The sequence below is a fragment of the Cydia splendana genome, chromosome 17 (assembly GCF_910591565.1).
Source record: "Cydia splendana chromosome 17, ilCydSple1.2, whole genome shotgun sequence".
Lineage (NCBI taxonomy): Eukaryota > Metazoa > Arthropoda > Insecta > Lepidoptera > Tortricidae > Cydia > Cydia splendana.
Window position 1 is genome coordinate 6,354,290 of NC_085976.1, and position 18,823 is coordinate 6,373,112.

General features: G+C 43.4%; 1 protein-coding gene across 1 annotated transcript in view; it reads left to right on the plus strand.

The window, feature by feature from the left end:
• Positions 1 to 18,823, plus strand: part of LOC134798725 (fibrillin-2-like) — a 73,278-nt gene that overhangs the window by 42,524 nt on the left and 11,931 nt on the right. Inside the window, exons 35-53 of the mRNA XM_063771113.1 lie at positions 434 to 537; positions 993 to 1,254; positions 1,430 to 1,754; positions 1,945 to 2,178; positions 2,502 to 2,671; positions 3,164 to 3,365; positions 3,592 to 3,711; positions 4,766 to 4,923; positions 5,409 to 5,509; positions 6,128 to 6,226; positions 10,047 to 10,187; positions 10,885 to 11,104; positions 14,246 to 14,416; positions 15,021 to 15,123; positions 15,477 to 15,767; positions 17,342 to 17,489; positions 17,610 to 17,754; positions 17,975 to 18,181; positions 18,487 to 18,641. Of these exons, the coding sequence (XP_063627183.1) occupies positions 434 to 537; positions 993 to 1,254; positions 1,430 to 1,754; positions 1,945 to 2,178; positions 2,502 to 2,671; positions 3,164 to 3,365; positions 3,592 to 3,711; positions 4,766 to 4,923; positions 5,409 to 5,509; positions 6,128 to 6,226; positions 10,047 to 10,187; positions 10,885 to 11,104; positions 14,246 to 14,416; positions 15,021 to 15,123; positions 15,477 to 15,767; positions 17,342 to 17,489; positions 17,610 to 17,754; positions 17,975 to 18,181; positions 18,487 to 18,641 (3,356 nt within the window). The remainder of the gene's footprint in view (positions 1 to 433; positions 538 to 992; positions 1,255 to 1,429; positions 1,755 to 1,944; positions 2,179 to 2,501; positions 2,672 to 3,163; positions 3,366 to 3,591; positions 3,712 to 4,765; positions 4,924 to 5,408; positions 5,510 to 6,127; positions 6,227 to 10,046; positions 10,188 to 10,884; positions 11,105 to 14,245; positions 14,417 to 15,020; positions 15,124 to 15,476; positions 15,768 to 17,341; positions 17,490 to 17,609; positions 17,755 to 17,974; positions 18,182 to 18,486; positions 18,642 to 18,823) is intronic.

An 18,823-nucleotide genomic window follows, 5' to 3' on the forward strand; every position in this document is an offset into this window, starting at 1 on the left:
GGATTTACCCGAGTTTGAAGTTAAGCGATTCACTTCAGAAAATAGGAAGGTCACTAACAAGGTGACCACCGAAGGCTTGCTCAAAATCCCGAGGGACGGATTCCGAAGGAAGCCCACCAATATAGGTTTCACTCCTACTCCCTATACAATGGAAACCCTAATATACTTTTAGTGGGAAAATCCGATTGTTCAGTTTTCCCTTTAGGTACTGTTTTTCTTCTCGACAGTGCTCTCTACTTACGAATCGCTGGAAACCTTACAACTTGTAAAAATGCCCTTTAAAAAGTTTCTACTATATCAAGAATAATCTCGAAAGTCCTCCAGTAAACTACTGGCACCTCACGTTCATTAGTGCTGCCATATATAAAAGGTTCAAATTCCTTTGACAGCCGTTTTATTGGTATCGGGAATGATGAATAATGTTGTGTTCCAGGTGCTGCATGGGGTAAATATTGCGATCTTTGCCCGGAACCAGGCTCTGAGGCTTACCGGCAACTCTGCCCTGGCGGGCCTGGATACCAACCCGTGCTGGAACCGGTAAGGGACATGTTAGAACTTCGTTTAAAAAATGCAATAGATGTTATCGGGTCGTGACTATTTCTCTACATAGTAAATAAATCACTGACGAGAGCGCCATTGACAGTTAGCTTTAAGGCCTGTGCACACCGGGTGCGTGTGCGTAGACGTGCACGTGCACTTGCGTGTTGTAATATACAGTTCCTTATGAGAGACGACACACCGCTTGCGTGACGTGTGTGTGCGCGGCTCCAACATTATAGTACACGTCTACGCACACGCAACCGGTGTGGCCTGGCCTTTAATCCTCTGTCAAATCTTGAAATATTTGACAGGGGATTAAAGGTCTGATTGGCTATGTTTATTTAATTTATTAAATATTGTATTTTATGTCTGATGTGAGGCGGCGTTTTGTAAAGATCGACTTTATGATGTTAGAAATTATATTGCTAACTGAGCCCATAATCCCATTTCAGCCATCATACGTCGTGACCCTATCCGACATCGACGAGTGCGCACAACACCCCGCTCTATGCGAGCACGGAACATGTACCAACACTTTCGGCTCCTTCGTGTGTGCGTGCGGGGAAGGCTGGGCGTTAGCGCATGACCAGAGGAAATGCGAAGATATCGACGAGTGCTTGGAGCCGGAGATTTGTGGCCCTGGAGTGTGCAGGAATCTGCCGGGGTCTTATGTGTGTCTCTGTCCAGACGGATACGTCGCCATGCCTAATGGAAGTAAGTACCTATTCTCTTGTCTAATATGGCAAGAGCGACAGGGAGGAAAATAGTCTATTTGAAAATTATAATTTAGCCCCATAGCTTGACTGTTCAGGCCGGGATTGTGTAGAAGTATAGAGATCAAACTTTCTGCAGATTATATCTTTTTTTATTTAACTTATAAACTTTTCAGAGGAATGCGTTGACGTCCGCCAACGGCAATGCTACATGGACTGGGACCCAGACACCGAGCGCTGTTCCTCCGCCGTCGGCGTGCCCCAGACCAAGTACCTCTGCTGCTGCTCCGTGGGCCGCGCCTGGGGCGAGCCTTGCGAGGCCTGCCCGGACAAGAACTCTCGGGAATATTCTGTGTTCTGTGGCGCTGAGCCAGGGAACTACAGGGACCCGACTAATAATGAGACCAAGCCTATTGATGAGTGTTCGATCATGCCGCAACTCTGCAAGCCCGGACGATGCGTGGACACTCCTGTTGGATTTACGTGCTTGTGCGACCACGGGTAAGAATCTGTTGATTTTTTGATACTTTACCTAAAGTACTCCCGAGCGAGCCTTGCGAAGCCTGCCCGAAAAAGAACTCTTGAGAACATTCTCTATTCTAAGACGCCGAGCCAGCAAACTATAAGCCATTTAGCGAGTACACTGAAGCATAGTTTAAAGAAACATTATTAATTAAATGATTTATTCCAGTTACGAATACGACGCGACTTCCCATCAGTGCCGCGATGTCGACGAATGCGGCACGATCTCCACTCCATGCCGCGGCCTAGCGCAGTGCGTCAACCTGCCCGGCGCCTACGAGTGCCGCTGCCCGCCCGGGTACCGCCTGTCGACCACCCTCGATACCTGCGAAGATATCGACGAGTGCGCCGACCCGAGGCTGTGTGAGCATGGGGACTGTCGGAACACGATCGGATCCTTCAGGTTAGTTACCAGTTGTCTGGAGTAGAGTATAGAGTCCGTCTAAGTACATTGTCTTACTGAGTACTGGCTGGCGACCACCCTCGGTAACTGCGAAGATATCGACGAGTGTGCCGATCGGAGGCTCCTGCGTACACGGGGAATACACGATGGGCGCCTACAGGTTAGTTTCATTACCAGTTGACTAAAGCCCGATTGGTCACATTACCAGTTTATGGGCACTATCTCTCTCGACTAGCGCAGTGCGTCAACCTACCCGGCGCTCTCGAGTGTCGCTGCCTCGACATAATACAATTATACATTTTTCTCATTTATATATTTATCAGATGCGAATGCCGCCCCGGCTTCACGCTGCGCGACGGCTCGTGCCGCGACGTGGACGAGTGCGCGCGGCCGCGCCCCATGTGCCGCAACGGCACCTGCGAGAACCTGCCCGGCTCCCACACCTGCCACTGCGACGAGGGCTTCAAGCCTGGCGCCAACAACGACTGCATCGGTAAAACTCGATCAGAAAGTTAATTCCTAATATGAAATTTACGAAATATTGAAAGAAAGTTAAGGCAGTTGACATAGTTCAGAGAGTTATGGAGTGTGTGAAGTTAAGGGCCAAGTGTGGCACATCGCTTGTTGCAGAAAGGTTCTTAGGTCCGTGAGTTAGTGAGTAGCACCCGTGAATGCAAGGAAGGTCCATACTAACTGGATCAATGATATATTATGATCAAGCACAGATCGTATATTGCAGGAATCGTTGGAAGGTGGCAGCGCTCGACTGGTTACAAAGATCCTCTTATGGCTGATGTACAGGAATGGGAGTTGTTCGGTTGACTCGTCGGATGCGTTTACAATTTGGTGCCGTGACCAGGATAAAATTACAAATTTGGCGCCACTTGCAAATGAACTCGAAGCTGGAAGTTATATCAACTACATGTGGTATAACTAGTTGTGTTAGAATAAATACTGACTATAAAATTTACTTTTTTCTACACAGATATAAACGAATGCCGCGAAGGAGGCATGGTATGCCGCAACGGCCGGTGCCGCAACACTCTAGGCTCATTCCGCTGCGAGTGCTCCCCTGGCTACGCGCTCACGGGCGACGGCCGGAACTGTCGCGATGTAGACGAGTGCGCTGAAACGCCGGAGCCTTGTGGGCGAGAGGGCGAGCCGTCTTGTACTAACACTATGGGCAGGTCAGTATGACTAGAAAGGGATTGGCCAGATATTGTTCAACAACTTCCGTGAACCTGTACATACAAGCTTTTCAGATCTTAATTTGCTCTCGGAAAGCATAAAGCATGTGGTAAGGTGAAACTGCTGATGAAGACCATAAAGTGATGGAATTTTTAACTTTTTTTTTTGAAGTGTTTTTTTTTTCGTTATACCTGTCATTTTCAACATACATAATTTTTGCTCCAGCTACGAGTGTTCGTGTGGCAAAGGCTGGCGTTTGGTGAACAAACGCTGCGTGGACCGGGACGAGTGCCGCGAGATACAGGACGTGTGCGCCGGCGGAGACTGTCACAACTTCAATGGCGGGTAAGACTAGCATTTCTGTGTACCTACATTGTGATTTTGTTAAGTTTGACCATGCTCTGAGGGGTTATTGTGTTGGCTACATGAACAATTTTTAGTATGTGACCGGCCTCAAAAGCGCAAAAAATTAATTGATATAGTGGGTCAAGCAAATCTTGTCAGTAGCAATGTAAAGCAAACTAAAGTAGGGCAACACTCAAAGAGTAGTATTGCGCTAGGAAAAGCAGCAATGTACATCGAACCAAAACTTTTTTTACGTACGTCAATTCAAATTGTCACTCGCTGTTTATTTTATTTATTGAAAATGTTTGAACTTGTTATTAATATTTTGTATTATGTGTATTATAATGTTTGAAATTGATAATTGTTAAAAATGATTAACAAATTTGAAGATCCTAAAATACAATTAGAAGCGGACTATGCCGTTAAACAAGAATGTATGAATAAAATCATTGCTTCCGCGGATAGATGTCCTACTGGATTTTAATATTTTATTAGATTTCTCAGTTGGCACTGTAGGCATTGTGGGCACCTTAGCTTTGCTTAAGGTCATGCACAATCTTAATTAATATACCTATTGGTATTTAATGGTGACACAGCAGAAATATCACTTGAAATAGAAACGATTCAGAATGTAAACAAACAAGATGATGGCTGTCATTCACGATCCACATTCCACAGATAAAACACAGATGACAAGCGATTTTCGAATTATTCGAACACAGTGTTGCTAACCCGCGATTTTTCAAATTTGCCGCCGTTTGCTACTGACAAGATTTGCTTGACCCAGTATATTTCATTTATATTTTATCTTGTCTATTTTTTTTTGGGATTATGGGGTTGGCCCCATTAGAAAGGCGATCTAAAGTCGAAAATCCCCTTGGTAAGTTGAACTATAGAATTAAGTTATGAGACTCGATGACTTTAAACTCGTGCACGATCTCAAGTTAACATGGTTCGGGATGACATAAGAACAAATATAATAGTACGCATACTCGTACATGTTAAGTTAACTTATCAACTGATTTTTAAAATAAAATAAAAATTTGTTTTGTAGATACCGATGCGAATGTCCCGAAGGCTGGAGCTTCTACGAAGACCTGGCAATCTGCGTAGACGAACGTAAAGAGCTGTGCTTCGACAACTGGTCCGCCGGCCGCTGCCACGATGCGCGCCCTCTACAGCTCTCCCGACCTGAGTGCTGCTGCTCCGACGGTATGTAACAGCAAAGATACATTGAGTGTGATGTGTAAAATTGAAGACAATTTCGTGCTTCCTATTTGACAGATAAACGAGGTGGCGCTGTACAGCTCCATACATTTTGCGGTAATTCTGATTGTCAAAAGTTGACGTTTGACAATTCCGTGACCGCAAAACATACATTGGCGCAGTACAGCGCCATCTCTTTTGGATGTTAAACTAAGGGGCACGTTTTTTAGACTTTACCTCTCTGTTACAATCAATTCTCTTTGGTGTCAGGATTTTCAGCTTACATTGGTTTTCGAGCCGGCCGTTGTGTTGTTTAGGCACCGCGTACATTATGCTTTAAGAGCTGAAATAGTCTTATTTTATACCAACTTCTTGTTTATGGAGTATTCTGAACAACTTCATAACTGAGCGAAGCGGAATATGACAATGTCATAGACAGTCAAAGCTACAGTTGCATTCCCCATTTTTTAAGCACGTTGTATTGTTTATAGGTGCGGCTTGGGGTCGAAGGTGCGAGCGCTGCCCTCCGCCCGAAACACCTGAGTTCCTACGCATCTGTCAGGGCGGCATGGGTCGACCTAATATCACGCAGGTACGAAGATTCCAACCGGAAAAATATTGCCTAAATATCTGTGTTTAAAGGCAATACACAACACTTCCTATGTAACCATTTATAGCAGGGATCACCAAATGGCGGACCGCGGTCCGCACCTATTTTATTTTTTTACTTATTTAATAAACTCAAGGAGGAACGGACCGCGATAGTCATTTCATTTTAAGAATCGTACCCCTGAAGAAACTAATTGGTGACCCCTGATCTATAGTCTGATCAATGTTTTTTTTTTTAATATAAATAAGAAAGTCGCCCGCCACGTCTGACTGTTTGTGTGTATGTATGTTCGCGATAAACTCAAAAACTGTCCGGATTTTCATGCGGGTTTCACCTATTAATAGAGTGATTCTTGAGGAAGGTTTAGGTGTATAATTTGTTAAGGTTTTGTGTAACCCGTGCGAAGCCGGGGCGGGTCACTAGTGACAACTACTTCGAAAACAGTAGCCGCGAAAGGGTCAACCTCATATAAATTTCGAATTTCTCTTCTTTGTTTTTTCTACTGTCTTTGCTAGTCAAAGTAGTTTCTTTACTGTTTGTTTTTCTTTTAGCTGTGGCATCAAAATCGTGCTTCTTTGTTTATTACTTTTTTATGTGTAGGACCTGAACGAGTGTGAGGTCCGTCCGGACATCTGTCGCGGCGGCCGTTGCATCAACACGGATGGCTCGTTCCGCTGCGAGTGCCCTGACGGATATCAGGTATGTCTGTTTTCCTTACGTTGCAATGTCTTCTCTTCTTCCTCAGCGAGTATGCGCCCACTGTTGGGCATACGCCTCTCCAAATCTCCAAGCAGCCCGATTTGCTGCTTCTCTCCTCCAGAGTGGGCCTGCAATCTTTTTAATATCATCCTCCCATCTTGTTGGAGGTCTGTGACCTGGTCTTTTTGAACCAGGCCTCCACGCTTAACACGCTTGCTCCATCTCCAATCATCTCTGCGACATACGAGTATGTGCCCGGCCTAGGCCCATTTCAGAGTAGCAATGTATTTGTAGGTATATTACCTATTTGTACAATTGTACAATTAGCAGCAGAAGAAGCTGCGAATGTGATGTATTCAAGATTATTTAACATTTTCAGTGCCGAAAATCCGACTATCGGATATTTTATGATTTCGTTCCCAGGCCGGACGACCCGATAGTTGGGATCGTGGTACTACAGCTTTATAGCCTGGCGCTGTCTGATGTATTGTTTGGCTGGGTGGCAGTGAATGTCTTAAACACAGCTTTTAGATCACTTGCAAATCATTTTGAACGCCCAGTCAACTTCGCTATTTCTGTTGCTAAAAGTTTTCTATGAAAAAAGGTAAAACTACCTACAGGGTGAATCAGGAGACGTGAGCCGGACTAACACTGCGCATTTCGTAAATTATAAGCATCTGTTTCGTATCAGTATTAGTGAGGTTAACGTAAATTTTCTAGTCGTGTTGAAAAAAAAAGTTATTAATTTATTTACGACATGCATGGTCACCCTAAAATTAGAATACTAAACTACCGATATTCTGTGTCAAATTGAATGTCATCACTGTCATCACGGTCTGGTTACTTTTGAAAACTCGTATCTCACTCAAGTTGACAGTTGATTTTCTTCGTCATCAAAATGTTGTCATTACGGTTAAGGCGCGGTGTGTAGTAAAATGCGCTTTTTTGTCACCATATTTACAGACTTTTACAAGGATTTCATGCATTATTTTCTAGTATGCATAACTTCAGTCCTTGAACTACGTTATTGCTTGTCAGAAACACGACGGCTCATAATTTTCTCGATAGAATCTTAAGTTGAAAACATGCCTAACACTGTCTTTATTTCCTTATGTTAGAAGTACTACGACGAAAATGTATATGAAACTTACTTCAGTCGATAGCTTTTAAGTAAATCTTCATTATTGCTTGTCCTTTTATCGAAACGTTAATGTTTTCATTCATCATTTGATGAATTCAACATTTTGCTTACTAAATTACACCCTACGCGGCAATACCTTGCGCCCATTCCTCACGCCAGTACGCCCGTGACCACTGTCGGCGTCGGACCTATGCTAGTTTAGCGGACGTTTCATAAAATGGGTAATCACAGTATAAATATGCAAATATGTTATACACACAATGTTTTTCAACATGCTTACGAAGAAAAGCAAAATAATTCTTAAATACGGTGACATTTCAGACATTCGTCCGTCATATTGTCATTTTATAACAAGTTGGGCAGCAAAGGCACACACCCATCTAACCAATCCGGAATTCAGTCACGATTGATAAATTGTGTAAACATATTTTAAAAGGCTATAAAATTAATCAAATTGAATAATTTTTAAACATAGATATACAGGATTCAAATATTTTAGACTGGTCATATTTTTCATAATATCGATTTCGACTGGCAAATCGTATTACTTTTTGGCAACCGGGTTTTTTAACCTAATTAGACCCCGCTGAATCCGAATTTGCCGGTTGCTTGATCGAATTATTGACCGGAAGTGAGATATTTGATATTAAAGGACCCTTTTTTAGTTTTTCGTAAATAACTCTTAAACGGTGGCGCATAGCAAAACATATTCTATTACATAAGTAATCTGCATAAAATTGCCTACAAGAAAGATTTAGTACAATTTTTTGGTAGGATCAATATTCAAAGAGATATTAACGCGGGAAATTCAATTATAATCACTTCTAAGGTCCCTTTTTTAGGGTTCCGTACCCAAAGGGTAAAACGGGACCCTATTACTAAGAATTCGCTGTCCGTCCGTCCGTCCATCCGTCCGTCTGTCACCAGGCTGTATCTCACGAACCCTGATAGCTAGACAGTTGAAATTTTCACAGATGATGTATTTCTGTTGTCGCTATAACAACAAATACTAAAAACAGAATAAAATAAAGACTTAAATGGGGCTCCCATACAACAAACGTGATTTTTGACCAAAGTTAAGCAACGTCGGGAGTGGTCAGTACTTGGATGGGTGACCGTTTTTTTTTTGCTTTTTTTTTTGTTGTAAAAATGTTGTAAAACGTTAATAATCTACACAAAATTTTGTACAAAAAAGATTTAGTACACTTTTCGCAGGGATCAATATTTAAAAAGATAATAAAGAAGGAAAGTTAATTATAATAAATTCTAAGGTTCCTTGTTTGTATTTTTTCGTTAATAATTTGAAAAGTATGACTCATTGCAAAAAAAATCTTATACATAAATAACAACTTACCCGCTGCTTTGTCTTTTTAGGGTTCCGTACCCAAAGGGTAAAACGGGACCCTATTACTAAGACTTCGCTGTCCGTCCGTCCGTCCGTCCGTCCGTCTGTCACCAGGCTGTATCTCACGAACTTTTCAAAATTATACGAATTATTTCCGCAGATTTTTTTTATTTTCTTGAGCTATTAACTAACTCGAATGTCGAAGTAGAAGTGTTTTTTGTCATTACAATCTTTAAATGCTTGACTTTTACTCGTCAATTCAAAATTAGAAAAATATTAAATATTACAGTTAGAGTTATAAATTGTTATAATTGTTTCTTGTGAAGACAGCTAATTTTATGTACTTATTGGAGCTATGCATAACTCAATAGTCCCACAAATTATCTTAGCTTTGCTAGTATTCTTCCTTATTTTCACTACCTACTTGCCCGAAATTGACTGCTAGAGTTAGACCAAGTCTGCAACGATTTTGATAGCATAGGCAGTGCAAGTGTTATTCATAATTTTATAGAAGATTGACGTTTAAAATAACACTTGCACTGCGTGTGCAATCAAAATCGTTGCAGATTTTTCTTGGTCTAGCTCTATTACATTTTTAATGTCTATTAGTATAAGTACTATTTGTCTCATAATAATTTGGTATCATTTGATTAGATTCTCAGTTTGTCGCGGTATACACTTATATTGTATATAATTAATAATTATCTACACTCACCGTCTTACCTACCATTTTTAATTTCATTAAGTACTCATCAAAATTCGAATTTGCTAATAAATCTTATTCAATATTAATTGCCGGAAAAAATCCCGGAACTGACAATTCAGAATACCGATGTCGTCAGAATAAGGACGTAGACGTGCTGTGCGGGCATGGTGCGGTGCGCCGCGCGGGGCGCCCGCCTGCCCGTTCTACCACGCGTCTGCTTCACCCCCTTGAAAACGTAAAACTCGAGTATAAGAGCGCCTTAAAGAGGTTTTATGTTTATTAATTAGGTCTTGTAGGGTGACCATGATTGTAGATAATTAAATTTGCCCTCACCAAAAACTTAAAAAATAGGAAAAAGTGTGGTTGTTTCACCTAAATACAACGGTGATCGATCAATTATCAGTTACTGAGTGTGCAGGATTAGTCCTGCTCACGTCTCATGAATCACCCTGTATAGAGTTTGATGTAAATCGCAACCCAGAAACTAGAGGTTTTTCAGTAAAATGTTATGATTGTACGTGTTAGGGTAGCTCCAATTCACCAACCGTACCTACGTCAAGCGGAACGACCACTTTAAGCTTAGGTATCTAGTATGCCCAGAGTATTAAAAGTTATTTTTTTTTGCCAGCTGGACGCCACCGGGCTGGCTTGCGAGGACGCAGACGAATGCCTCGTTGACCCGCGCATCTGCGGCAACGGGACGTGCACCAACAAACCCGGAGAGTACGAGTGTACGTGCAACCAGGGCTTCATGCAAGGACCTGAACAGGTTAGTTGAATTTAACAAAACCGGAAAAGTGCGAGTCGGACTCGCCCACCGAGGTTTCCGTACTTTTTAGTATTTGTTTTTATAGCGGCAACAGAAATACATTATCTGTGAAAATTTCAACTGTCTCTTTCTTTCAACTGTAGCTATCACGGTTCATGAGATACAACCTGGTGTACAGTGGTGTGGTGACAGACAGACAGACAGTGGAGTAATAGGGTTCCGGTTTTATCCTTTGGGTACGGAACCCGAAAATGATCTAAGTAGGTATTATATCGTTTTATAACGTACATTGTGTCCCACTGCCGGGAATCCTTCTCTGTCTTCCTCCATAGGTATTTTTTTTTGTTGATATTTTGAATCGTTTCTTATTTGCGAATGTTATTCCGAGACACTTTCCTTTCCAATCAGCTTGTTATATCAATCTCAAGACAGATATGCAATCACAGTTCAGAGGAATGTTGTACAAAGTCATTTCATCAGACAGCAAAGGTTAATCTGATTTTTTTTTCATTTCCAACAATTATAATGTATACAGTCCCCAATCCGCACTGGGCTAGCGCGGGGACTATAGCCCAAGCCCTCTCGCGCATGAGAGGAGGCCTGTGCCCAGCAGTAGGACGTATATAGGCTGAAATGATGATGATGATGATATGTATACAGGTCGGACAAAATTAAATATCACGTCTTTTTTATACAGACGTGCGTGGACATCGACGAGTGCGCCGAAGGCATGGCGGGCTGTTCCTTCCGTTGCCACAACACGCCCGGTTCATGGCGATGCGTGTGCCCGTACGGGTACACGTTAGCCGCCGACGGAACACATTGTAAAGACTTGGATGAGTGTGCTGCTGAACCTTCGCCGTGCCCGCACGCATGTGAGAACGTCGTGGGGTCTTACAAGTGCACATGTCCTGAAGGTAAGTTATTATTTGTCATAGATCTTTAGTCAAAGGGCCCGTAAGGCAACAAGTTGGCTGCTGATGGAACACATTGTAAAGACTTGGATGAGTGTGCTGCTGAACCTTCGCCGTGCCCGCACGCTTGTGAGAACGTAGTGGGGTCGTACAAATGCACATAACCTGAAGGTAAGTCATTATTTCTCATAGATCTTTAGTCAAAGGGCCCGTAAGGCAACAAGTTGGCTGCTGATGGAACACATTGTAAAGACTTGGATGAGTGTGCTGCTGAACCTTCGCCGTGCCCGCACGCTTGTGAGAACGTAGTGGGGTCGTACAAATGCACATAACCTGAAGGTAAGTCATTATTTCTCATAGATCTTTAGTCAAAGGGCCCGTAAGGCAACAAGTTGGCTGCTGATGGAACACATTGTAAAGACTTGGATGAGTGTGCTGCTGAACCTTCGCCGTGCCCGCACGCTTGTGAGAACGTAGTGGGGTCGTACAAATGCACATAACCTGAAGGTAAGTCATTATTTCTCATAGATCTTTAGTCAAAGGGCCCGTAAGGCAACAAGTTGGCTGCTGATGGAACACATTGTAAAGACTTGGATGAGTGTGCTGCTGAACCTTCGCCGTGCCCGCACACTTGTGAGAACGTAGTGGGGTCGTACAAATGCACATGTCCTGAAGGTAAGTCATTATTTCTCATAGATCTTTAGTCAAAGGGCTCGTAAGGCAACAAGTTGGCTGCTGATGGAACACATTGTAAAGACTTGGATGAGTGTGCTGCTGAACCTTCGCCGTGCCCGCACGCTTGTGAGAACGTAGTGGGGTCGTACAAATGCACATAACCTGAAGGTAAGTCATTATTTCTCATAGATCTTTAGTCAAAGGGCCCGTAAGGCAACAAGTTGGCTGCTGATGGAACACATTGTAAAGACTTGGATGAGTGTGCTGCTGAACCTTCGCCGTGCCCGCACGCTTGTGAGAACGTAGTGGGGTCGTACAAATGCACATAACCTGAAGGTAAGTCATTATTTCTCATAGATCTTTAGTCAAAGGGCCCGTAAGGCAACAAGTTGGCTGCTGATGGAACACATTGTAAAGACTTGGATGAGTGTGCTGCTGAACCTTCGCTGTGCCCGCACGCTTGTGAGAACGTAGTGGGGTCGTACAAGTGCACATGTCCTGAAGGTAAGTCATTATTTCTCATAGATCTTTAGTCAAAGGGCCCGTAAGGCAACAAGTTGGCTGCTGATGGAACACATTGTAAAGACTTGGATGAGTGTGCTGCTGAACCTTCGCCGTGCCCGCACACTTGTGAGAACGTAGTGGGGTCGTACAAATGCACATGTCCTGAAGGTAAGTCATTATTTCTCATAGATCTTTAGTCAAAGGGCTCGTAAGGCAACAAGTTGGCTGCTGATGGAACACATTGTAAAGACTTGGATGAGTGTGCTGCTGAACCTTCGCCGTGCCCGCACGCTTGTGAGAACGTAGTGGGGTCGTACAAATGCACATAACCTGAAGGTAAGTCATTATTTCTCATAGATCTTTAGTCAAAGGGCCCGTAAGGCAACAAGTTGGCTGCTGATGGAACACATTGTAAAGACTTGGATGAGTGTGCTGCTGAACCTTCGCCGTGCCCGCACGCTTGTGAGAACGTAGTGGGGTCGTACAAATGCACATAACCTGAAGGTAAGTCATTATTTCTCATAGATCTTTAGTCAAAGGGCCCGTAAGGCAACAAGTTGGCTGCTGATGGAACACATTGTAAAGACTTGGATGAGTGTGCTGCTGAACCTTCGCTGTGCCCGCACGCTTGTGAGAACGTAGTGGGGTCGTACAAGTGCACATGTCCTGAAGGTAAGTCATTATTTCTCATAGATCTTTAGTCAAAGGGCCCGTAAGGCAACAAGTTGGCTGCTGATGGAACACATTGTAAAGACTTGGATGAGTGTGCTGCTGAACCTTCGCCGTGCCCGCACACTTGTGAGAACGTAGTGGGGTCGTACAAATGCACATGTCCTGAAGGTAAGTCATTATTTCTCATAGATCTTTAGTCAAAGGGCTCGTAAGGCAACAAGTTGGCTGCTGATGGAACACATTGTAAAGACTTGGATGAGTGTGCTGCTGAACCTTCGCCGTGCCCGCACACTTGTGAGGACGTTGTGGGGTCGTACAAGTGCACATGTCCTGAAGGTACGTCATTATTTCTTAAAGATCTTTAGTCAAAGGGTGGGCCCGTAAGGCTACAAGATGGCTGCTGACGGAACACATTGTAAAGACTTACCCCCTTAACCCCTTATTCATAAACGCGCTACAAACCTGAATTAGCTTATAATCGTTTGTCATTATCTGTCATTTTGACTTATGTATTTGTAAGAAAGGGATAAAACATAATTTAACTAAATCAGGCCCGTAAAGTTTTATGAATAAAGGGGTTAGATGCTGCAGACCCTTCGCCGTGTCTCCGCGGTTACGAGAACGTGGGATCGTACAAGTACAATTGTCCTGAAGGTAAGTCATTTGGTCATTTCTCAAACATCTTTGGTCAATACTGTGTGAGCCCGTACAGCTACACATTAACACATTCTTTTTTCCTGTAATAACCAGAGATGCAACGGATAGTTGTTTGGCCGGATACCGGATACCGGATATTCGGCCTGACCATCGGCCGAATATCCGATATCCGGTCGCCGAATATTCGGCCAGCGGAACTATACCTACATTTCGGGTTTTCAGGTGCGCATTCTGCAGGTTTGACCTGTTTCCTAGTGAACGTTCGCGCGGACACATTTCTAGGTTCGAATTGAGTGCGCGTGCAAGTCAGTAGAATATTTAAATTGTTTAAACATAATAAACAAGTACGATTATGACCGTGTCTGTTTCTTAAATACAATTTGTTTACTCCAAAATCAAGCAATGTTACTATCCGGTATCCGGCCGGATAGTAGGTCACTATCCGGTATCCGGCCGGATAGTAAAATAATGGCCGGATAGGCCGGATACCGGATAGTAACCGAATATCCGGTGCATCTCTAGTAATAACACCCTCATTAGGTTTTTTTTTGTAGTTAGTTACTCCTATTACCTAGGCAATAAAGTTCAATGCATAAAATATTCAATGTTTTCTATATAACCACTGATTGTAAACAGGTTACCGCCGAACGTCCGCCCCGCACAACGCCGAGGACGCCTGCGAGGACATTGACGAGTGCGAGGACGACTCTCGCTGCTCGCCCGGCGTGTGCGTCAACACGGACGGCGGGTACACCTGCGACTGCGACGCCGGCTTCGAGCTCAGCGGCGATGGCACCGCGTGCATCGGTGAGTGTAACGTAGGCTTAGGCTGTAGTCTAACACAACAACACATAACAACAACTGGTACTTGTTGTTGTTGTAAACAGTGACATCGACGACTTTAGAGAAACTTTGAAGTGTGTTTGTAAAATATTAGTTTGACCCGAAATAACAAAACATGTACATTACTTTTTCATGTTCTCCAATATATAATCAAACCAGTAATTAACTAGCAATTTGCTTGAACAAAACTCTATACAGAATTTAGAGGGATTGGTTACTTTTCAGTAATTTGGAGGACAATTTCTCCCAATAGGTTGAGTTTGGCCAGCTAAAAAAAATACGTCTCTGTTTTAGCCATTAGCCTCCTGAGTCCCCTTTGTCATTATTGCAGTTTTGAAATTGGAACCTTCTTGTATTCCATTTTAATTCAAAATTCGATTTGGATTAAATCCTTTATAAAGGCCTCAGGAACTCAGGAGGTTAGACAGAAGTCTAACCTCCTGAGTCCCGTGTGTAGAGTAATATATAAAAATAAATCAAATCGGAGCCGGACAGTTGGGTACCTTTCCTTGTTAGATATTATCTTCTAATAAATACAGTGTATATTATCAAGAGTATTCGTGCACAGATCGACGCACAGGCCAATGTTACCGCTCGCTGGTCGGCGGGCGCTGCGTGCCGGAGCCGTGGCCGCGCGCCGCCGCGCCGCCCGCGCCCAGTCAGGTCACCAAGTAAGTGGCTGTAACTAAAAAAAATGACTTAAAAATTCTATTACTTTTGTAATGACAGCTCCAGTTTGTTCTGTCCAACTAGCTTAGACGGACTCTAATTTGATAAAGGAATGTCTAAAAAATCGTAAAGCTTATCTAAAAAAATATTCCTACTTAATCAACTAAAGTCCCCAAAATAATGATGCCCTAAACTAAACCATGAAATACTACCATAGTATATTTCAACAAATGCACATTTGAACATTTCTAATAAAAAATACTAGTTCTATAGGTAGAATTGCAGTACTTAACTTAGTAGTGCTTAGCCTAGCTTCAATCAGGCAACAAAAATAACACTTCCTCGTCACTCCCAGAGCGATATGCTGCTGTACACTCGGCGTAGCGTGGGGTTCGGAGTGCGAGCTCTGCCCTCAACCAGGCACCCAAGAACGTCTCGACCTCTGCACGCCTGAGAACCTCACCCCACCAGGGCAAGGTGGTAGCCACGGAGGCAGCGGTGGTACCGGTGGTGGTGGCGGTGGCGGGGGTGGCGGCACGGGAGGGGGAGACTCCATGGTGGCACCAGATATATACGGAGATGTGGACGAATGTGCCGCCATGCCAGGGCTGTGTACGCCTGGCAGATGCGTTAATACTATTGGCAGGTGAGTGAAATGATGTTTACAAATACAGGATCTTAAGTCTGTTATTTTTTCTGTATTATATATCGATGACTGTTATTGTTTACTGCTACACGATAAATGTCATAGACTTCGAAACATTGGAACGAATCTCTATTTAAAATCTCTCGAAAATGGTGTTTTACAGGAGACGAGGTAGATAAGTATTAGTGCCATACAGTATGTACAGTATGAAACAATACACTCTTCTTTTTTTGGGCAGTCGTGTAAAAAAGAGCTGCCAGTCACAGCTAACAATGACAAAGGCGGGCGAAATACCGTTTTGCCAAAGGTGACCGAATGAGCAGAAGTTTTATGAAAATAGTAGATATAGTAGATATTCAGGACGTCGTTTCTCCGAAATCATCATTATGCTGAATTCTGTAGTGTACTTGTACTGAATAAATTTTAAATTATATTATAAATGAAACCTACCTTGAACCTACCTACGTTGAATTACCATTCAGCGGTATGTTAAACAAGAAACCATTTATTATTTCGAAGAAATGAGCTCTCGGTATTTCTAGCTAGTTCCAACTACTCGTTGATGGACTGGGACGGACGTCGATACAAAACAAGCCACATTATAATTATTCGTGCTCACCATTTAAGCCACTCTATCGAGAATTGAACACGGCATTCCTCTTTTCCACGACAAAGTCAAGTACCTACCCAAATACCTACTAAATTATGCCTGTAGGTAACCGGATAGTCAGAAACAGCCATTTGAAATTCGCAGAAATCACGACGCACGCCTCACCTAGCTCAATTTAAATTTAAGCGGCATTTCGCAAATTTAAACTAGATTGTAGTCAATAATTGCTAAAACGGTAATAAGGTAATTTATGCGCATCTATTTTCGATTTTCTCAGCGAAGTTATCACTGTTAATACATAGTTAGAGTTCCTCTAATTGTTTAAACAAACTTTCCATTGTCAACGAAAGTCAAACTTGTGAATGTTATCATTTTGTATTACACCTACGTTTTGTATTATACAAAGTTAGCTTAAAGTTTTATGCAAATAATTAACTTTGAAAAGCAGTCTTATAATTTGGTAACTAAGAAATGTTTAAGTTGTCTTCAGATAAAGAAAATTCTATAGAAATTCCTACAGGTACGATATTATTATTTAGGTACGGAACTTTTATACGTACATATAAAGTTGTAAGGATCGCTAATAATGATACTAAAAACTTGCGCTACTCGTTACTTTGTCAGTCACCTGCCCAAAGATGGCGGACGATTAGACACCTCATCTGCGATTTAAGTAAATTCGTAAAAGACTCGTTGGTGTGCTTGCGGTTTCGAACATGCCCTAACAAATATGACGAGAACCGGGAGTTCCCTATTCCGATACGGGTTTTCTTTAGAAAATCAGTACAGTGCCCTGTTTATCAAAAGCTTGTAACTTGTAATACAAGTGGAAGTCCCTTTTTGGCAGCTTTTGTTAGAAAGGGACTTCCACTTGTATTACAAGTTACAAGCTTTTGATAAACAGGGCACGGGTCATATGACTTATGTCTGTCAGTGTGCTGTATGTATAATCTTTGTTGTATAGTTTCCGCTGTGTGTGTCCCCGCGGCTACAAGTCAGCTGACGGTATCTGCGTGGACATGGACGAGTGCGCAGCGCGCCCGCCGCCCTGCGAGCAGCTGTGCCGCAACACAGAGGGTTCTTACGAGTGCCTGTGTCGCACGGGATACGAGGTAACAGCTACGATCACATCACGAATTGTATACGTGACGGGCGAGTGCGCTGCAAACAGTCTGTTGCACTCATGCCGCTTCCAGACAGCACCAATTAAACAATATTCGTTCGGTTGACAGGTTGACGAGGACGGAGCGAACTGCCGCGATGTTGACGAATGTGCCGCTGGTACACACACCTGCCAACAGACCTGCACCAACACCGAGGGGTCCTACGAGTGCTCTTGCCAGGAGGGCTATGAGAAACGCGGCGATGCTTGTATCGGTAAGCAAACCCAAAACATGAATAAAATATGTTTGTTGCGCGAGAAATCACCCGATCGCTACTTGTTATACTGTAGCTCTTCGGACACCTTATGCAGTTGATATTGTTGTCGATGCTTTGAAATTCCAGGCACTATCGCGTAACTACGAGTATCGGTTGTATTAAAAAACTGCATATCAGGTTTTTTGTATTCCTTGTTCCTATTTTTCCATGTTCGCAGATGTGAATGAGTGTCTCGAGGAAGGCGTGTGTCCGTCGCCGGGCAAATGCGTGAACCTACTAGGCTCGTACCGCTGCGTATGTCCCCGCGGGTTCCGCTTGGACCTGGAAGGCTCGCGCTGCCTGGACCGCGACGAGTGCGCGGACGGCCGCTGCCAATCCCCGTGCCGCAACTATGCCGGCTCCTACCGCTGCGACTGCCCTGCTGGTGAGTGCACTTTCCGTCCACCACCTACTGGGCTTGAACCGCTCACCACCATCCATTCATCTATCACACCGTCGGTCCACCACCAATACCATCACTTATTAGTTCACCTGTTGGGCTTCTTCCTAAACTTGTATACACTGTGAACCTTCTGGTCTCACCATGACGCCTTCCCCCTTTATGGATTTTGCTTGGGATTCAAATCTGAGGCTAAATCAGCGCTACAGGCAACGAACTGTATGACAATGCTGAACCTTTTTGCTGACACATTTCTATTTTTCATTGTTTGTAAAAATCTCTTTTGTCAGGTACAACACGATCGTCAAGCGGTATCTGCGTGCCGACGGATGCGTGCGCTAGCGGGCCTTGTGGCTCATCGCCTTGCTTCCCCGTTGGTGGCGCCTATCGCTGCGGATGTCCTGGAGGTTACGGCTGGGACAGCGGACATGGCGTGTGTCTACAGGTAATAGAGCGTTGTAGTCAGAGGCGTAAAATTGTAACTCAAGATAAACATACCTGTAGGTATATTATGTAATTTTTCTCATTAAGCGAAATGTAAAATTTCTTTGAGAAATAAAGTTCTTTAAACCTAAAATGAATTCTTAAATGTTGACCGCGCGCTAGGCTATTGAGGTAAACCGTCGG